This window comes from Anarrhichthys ocellatus, unplaced genomic scaffold, assembly GCF_004355925.1.
Source record: "Anarrhichthys ocellatus isolate YVR2014 unplaced genomic scaffold, GSC_Weel_1.0 scaffold3, whole genome shotgun sequence".
NCBI lineage: Eukaryota > Metazoa > Chordata > Actinopteri > Perciformes > Anarhichadidae > Anarrhichthys > Anarrhichthys ocellatus.
Window position 1 is genome coordinate 9,213,469 of NW_022280033.1, and position 4,080 is coordinate 9,217,548.

General features: G+C 38.2%; 1 protein-coding gene across 4 annotated transcripts in view; it reads right to left on the reverse strand.

Annotated features, from left to right (window-relative positions):
• Positions 1–396: 396 nt before the first annotated feature.
• Positions 397–4,080, reverse strand: part of ogdhl (oxoglutarate dehydrogenase L) — a 16,196-nt gene continuing 12,512 nt past the window's right edge. For 3 of the 4 annotated variants that reach the window (XM_031839567.1, XM_031839574.1, XM_031839562.1), the window contains 5 exons: positions 3,756–3,881; positions 2,773–2,845; positions 2,511–2,674; positions 2,254–2,408; positions 397–2,162 (listed from right to left, as the gene is read on the reverse strand). In XM_031839567.1, the coding sequence (XP_031695427.1) occupies positions 2,039–2,162; positions 2,254–2,408; positions 2,511–2,674; positions 2,773–2,845; positions 3,756–3,881 (642 nt within the window). In that variant the 3' untranslated portion in view covers positions 397–2,038. Of the gene's footprint in view, positions 2,163–2,253; positions 2,409–2,510; positions 2,675–2,772; positions 2,846–3,577; positions 3,660–3,755; positions 3,882–4,080 lie in introns of those variants that run through there. The other variant, XM_031839583.1, reaches the window with a different exon arrangement.

Below are 4,080 nucleotides of genomic sequence, written 5' to 3' on the forward strand. Positions count from 1 at the left end.
ATATATATATATATATATATATATATATATATATATATATATATATACACACACACACACAATATAATATGTGCATTCCGTTCTCTTGTTCAACAACCCAGTCTAGACAACAGTTAATTTGTATATAAATGCACTTATTGGTTGTTGTTTTTTTAAATTATTATTATTATTATTGTTATTATTATCACTGCATTACTTGCTAATCTTGTGGGCCGGTCTTTTTTAGAGGGGCACGTGTCACCCATCGCATATTCCAGGGTTATGATTATTTCATTTTTTTATTCCTAAATTATTATTTTAACAAACTAACTGACACACAGAAAACCTGGTTGTATAATTCCAGCATATGTTTACAGGCTGATTTGTAAATTTAAAAAAAGAATGTATGAATTCTTGCTTTAAACTATTTTAAGTCATTATGTTAAGCATCATCTGCAACCAAAAATCATGACCAAGCAGGTTATTCAACTTAAATATAGTTTATTGCATATTTTATTGCATATCTCTTAATGCCCACGACAATATGTGGACATTATTTTTTCATTAAAAAACTAACACACATAATCCGTCTTTAAAATAATTAGATATGTAAAATTACATCTGTGCATGGCTTATGTTTAAATATCCCAGCTGAAAGTGAAAAAAGGTAAGCTACAGTACAGCGAAACAGGAAACATAACATTTCTAAACACAGTGGTAACTAATACCTGGGGATTTTAACGTGACAACAAAGTGCCAATATTGCTCTGAAAGCATCCAAAGCTTTGCTGTATTTATGTGTGCGCATCCCTCAGCCTCCAAAGAGGAAGCTGAGCCTTATGTCCTCAATAGAAAACATGGCTGCCAGTCGCTGTGGCAGCTGGCTCACGTCTCCTGGTGAAGTGAGGTGTGACAATAAATACACACTCCTTCACTAACAGCTAAGGTAGCCAAAACAAATACAGGCACTAAACCTACTGATGTGTTAAATTTCGAAACAGTCTTCATACCTGCGATGTGTATTTCACATTCATTGTTTAATTACACCAGTTGGTGTTTTGTGTGCGTCTCATTGCTTCTATTACTCATCTACAAATATCAATACAAAAACAAATCTATACTACTATCATATACTAGTATTCAGCATGGCGGCAATACAGTACTAAAGCTACTCCAATAACCGTGATTGTCACAAATCTTGATTTTGGTGTGTTATTAGGGGTACAAAGAGGGTACAGTTGCTACTTCACCACATAACGGTAACAATTATGTGACTTTTATTTGATGTTTGTATTTTCTTTTATTTTGAAATGAAGGTGTTGTAGCACGGTTGAGAGGCTGGAAGTCTTTGTGTCTGGTTCTCTTTAGACAAGGCTTTGTGGTGCATGCACACATATAAGCCCTCATACAGTAAATGTCCTGCGATGAGTAGTGTTCATTGAATAAAGTGCAGATCCAGACTACATGCGATTGGACTGTAAATGGCCGATGACAGATGAGGTGTTTTGTGTGGAGTGTCCCTTATCCAAACTGAGGTTAAAAGGACAAATGGTTATAAAGGGTTATTTGAGGCTACACCAATCAGAACGACTTGATTTTACTTGCATGGGACATGGTCAGAGCACAACAGTTTGTCGTCCTATCACAGTGTTTGGGATACTCGCGAGGCCCCTGGGAAGACTAGTGCGTCCAATTTGTTGTTGTGCTTCATGATGCTTTTCACATCATAGTTGTTGCAGGTCGTGAAAGACTGCAAGCTATTATTGATCGGGTTTGAACAATGATCTCTTACTAAATCTGACATAGAGAGCATCTCAATAAACATAAACGTTGTGCCGTCTGATCCAGGACTAGGTCAGTTAGCGCTGTCGATGTTTCTTTCCCATAAGATTATTACGGGTTGAAACTATATTTACTAAAAACACTATGCTCCAGATTGTCACAAAGCTAAAAGAGTTAAAAGCGTGCCAATTTGCACTTAATTTAAGACTTAATAAATAGACCATAATGGTTGGAGATGAAACTGCACCTCCAGTCTGTTTCTCGCTCCAGTTCTCAGTTACAAGTCCTTCCCATGGAAGACGCTCAGGTTGAACGCTGTGTCCATGAACCTCTTCAGCTCATTCAGGTGGGTCGACTTGTTCCCTGTCGCAGGAGCAGCTGCAGGGTCCCGTCCCACATACCTGAAATAAAATATTGAAGGTTTGTCACCGCATTATTCCAATTTACCTCTGTCATGAACAAATCAGGTGACAAGTGAACATAAACCCTCACCAAACTGGCCTCCTGTTGGCCACCACTGTGAGTAAACGTGGCCGGACGTAATCATAGTACCCCATGTTCTTGTGCTCCTCCTGACACCAGACCAGCTCAGCATTGGTGTATTTCTCTGCCTCTGCTCTGACCAGGTCAAACGGGAATGGAGAGATCTGAGGGGGGAGGTCAAAGAATAAGTAGACGAGGAAATGATGACATTGTATCACTCTTTTTTCAAAATTCAGAGCATGGCATTGCGCTGAGGGTTTAAACACCTGTTCAAGTCTGATGATGGCGATGTCTTGCTCCAATTTGTGCTGTTTCCTCTCTCTGGCCAGTTCATAGTAGACTTTGCCAGTACAGAAAATCACCCTCTTCACTTGATATGGGTTTTGACTCGCAAGGCCCTCGTCTGGAATCAACCTTTTGAATTTAGTGCCTGCAAACATCGAATATGATATGTAACACAAATCCAGTCCACCAACATTTATGACAGATGTTTACGTCACATTTTACTGAGACAAAGTAAAACTCTACCTTCAGCGAGCTCATCAAAACTGGACCTTGCATCAGGGTGCCTCAGCAGAGACTTTGGAGTGAAAATGATCAGCTGTGGGGAAAAAAAAAAAGGAAAAAGTTTCCATCAATGACAAACAACAGATTGATTCTATCATCCGTATCTTTTTTTGCACGCTTTGAAAAAAATTCAAGAGAAAAAAGTTTTTATCTCTTTTCACGCTAATTTGCTGCCACCATACAGCACGCAACATCAGCATTGGGAAAACAAAACATTTCTTTAACAATCAAGTAAATAAAACCCTTTGTGCTCAGTCGACCAAATCCAGAGTTTTTCATAAAAAACAAACAATATTATCCCCAATTGGCCCCCTCGCTAATTTGCTCAGGAAGTCATTTTCTCATGCTTCGTAAAGCATTGCATTTATGTGCAACAGGGGATCAGTTAAGACATTCACTGTGGCTGAAAACTGTGAGAGACTGAAAAAAGAGCTGTGCGTATACACAAAAGGAGAAATGCTTTACGTCCCAAAACTTTATACCCAAACTAGCTCTACTTTAGAGGTTTAAATCAGGTTCTGCATCTTTCTGAACACAGAGATCCTTTTTGATATAGTATTGTATCATAACATAGTAGTTTTAATAGTTTGTCTCTTATGATAAAGCAATGAACAGATGTGAAAAGGACATAACCCCAGTTTGTGCCTCTTATGTTTTCATATTTGAGACTCTTGATTTCATTCCAATAACAGACATGACCCACTCAAAGATAAATGCAAAGCCCAAACTGCTTTTTTTTAATGTCAGCAAGGAAATAAGGAATTACCTTTTATATATAGTCTTGTCAAATGACCATCTGGATGTTTTCTGGTAGTAGGCTTACTGTACGCGTGTGACTTCAATCTATGCTGAATTTCAAATGTAAAATCAATAATTACAAAACAAGCACCAACTGGAGCTAATTAAGACACAGAAAATATAGTAAAGACGATGTTACACTTTACCGGTTTTCTGAATGGTAGCAGAATCTGGCGTCTGAGCACATGACAGTAATTAGCAGGCTTTGAGCAGTTTACCACAATCCAGTTACAGTCATACAGCTGCTGGACCTCAGAATCTCCATTGAACTCCTTAAAAAAATAAAAAAGAAGAGTTACAAAAGCATTATAAATGTTATTGATTCTTGGTTATTGTGTTGGTTGCAGCCATGGTTTTTTTCTCATAATTTGGCAGGATATGCAGTGCATGAGTGCATCAGTGTACACTCTCTCTCTCTCTCTCTCACACACACACACACACACACACACACACACACACACACACACACAC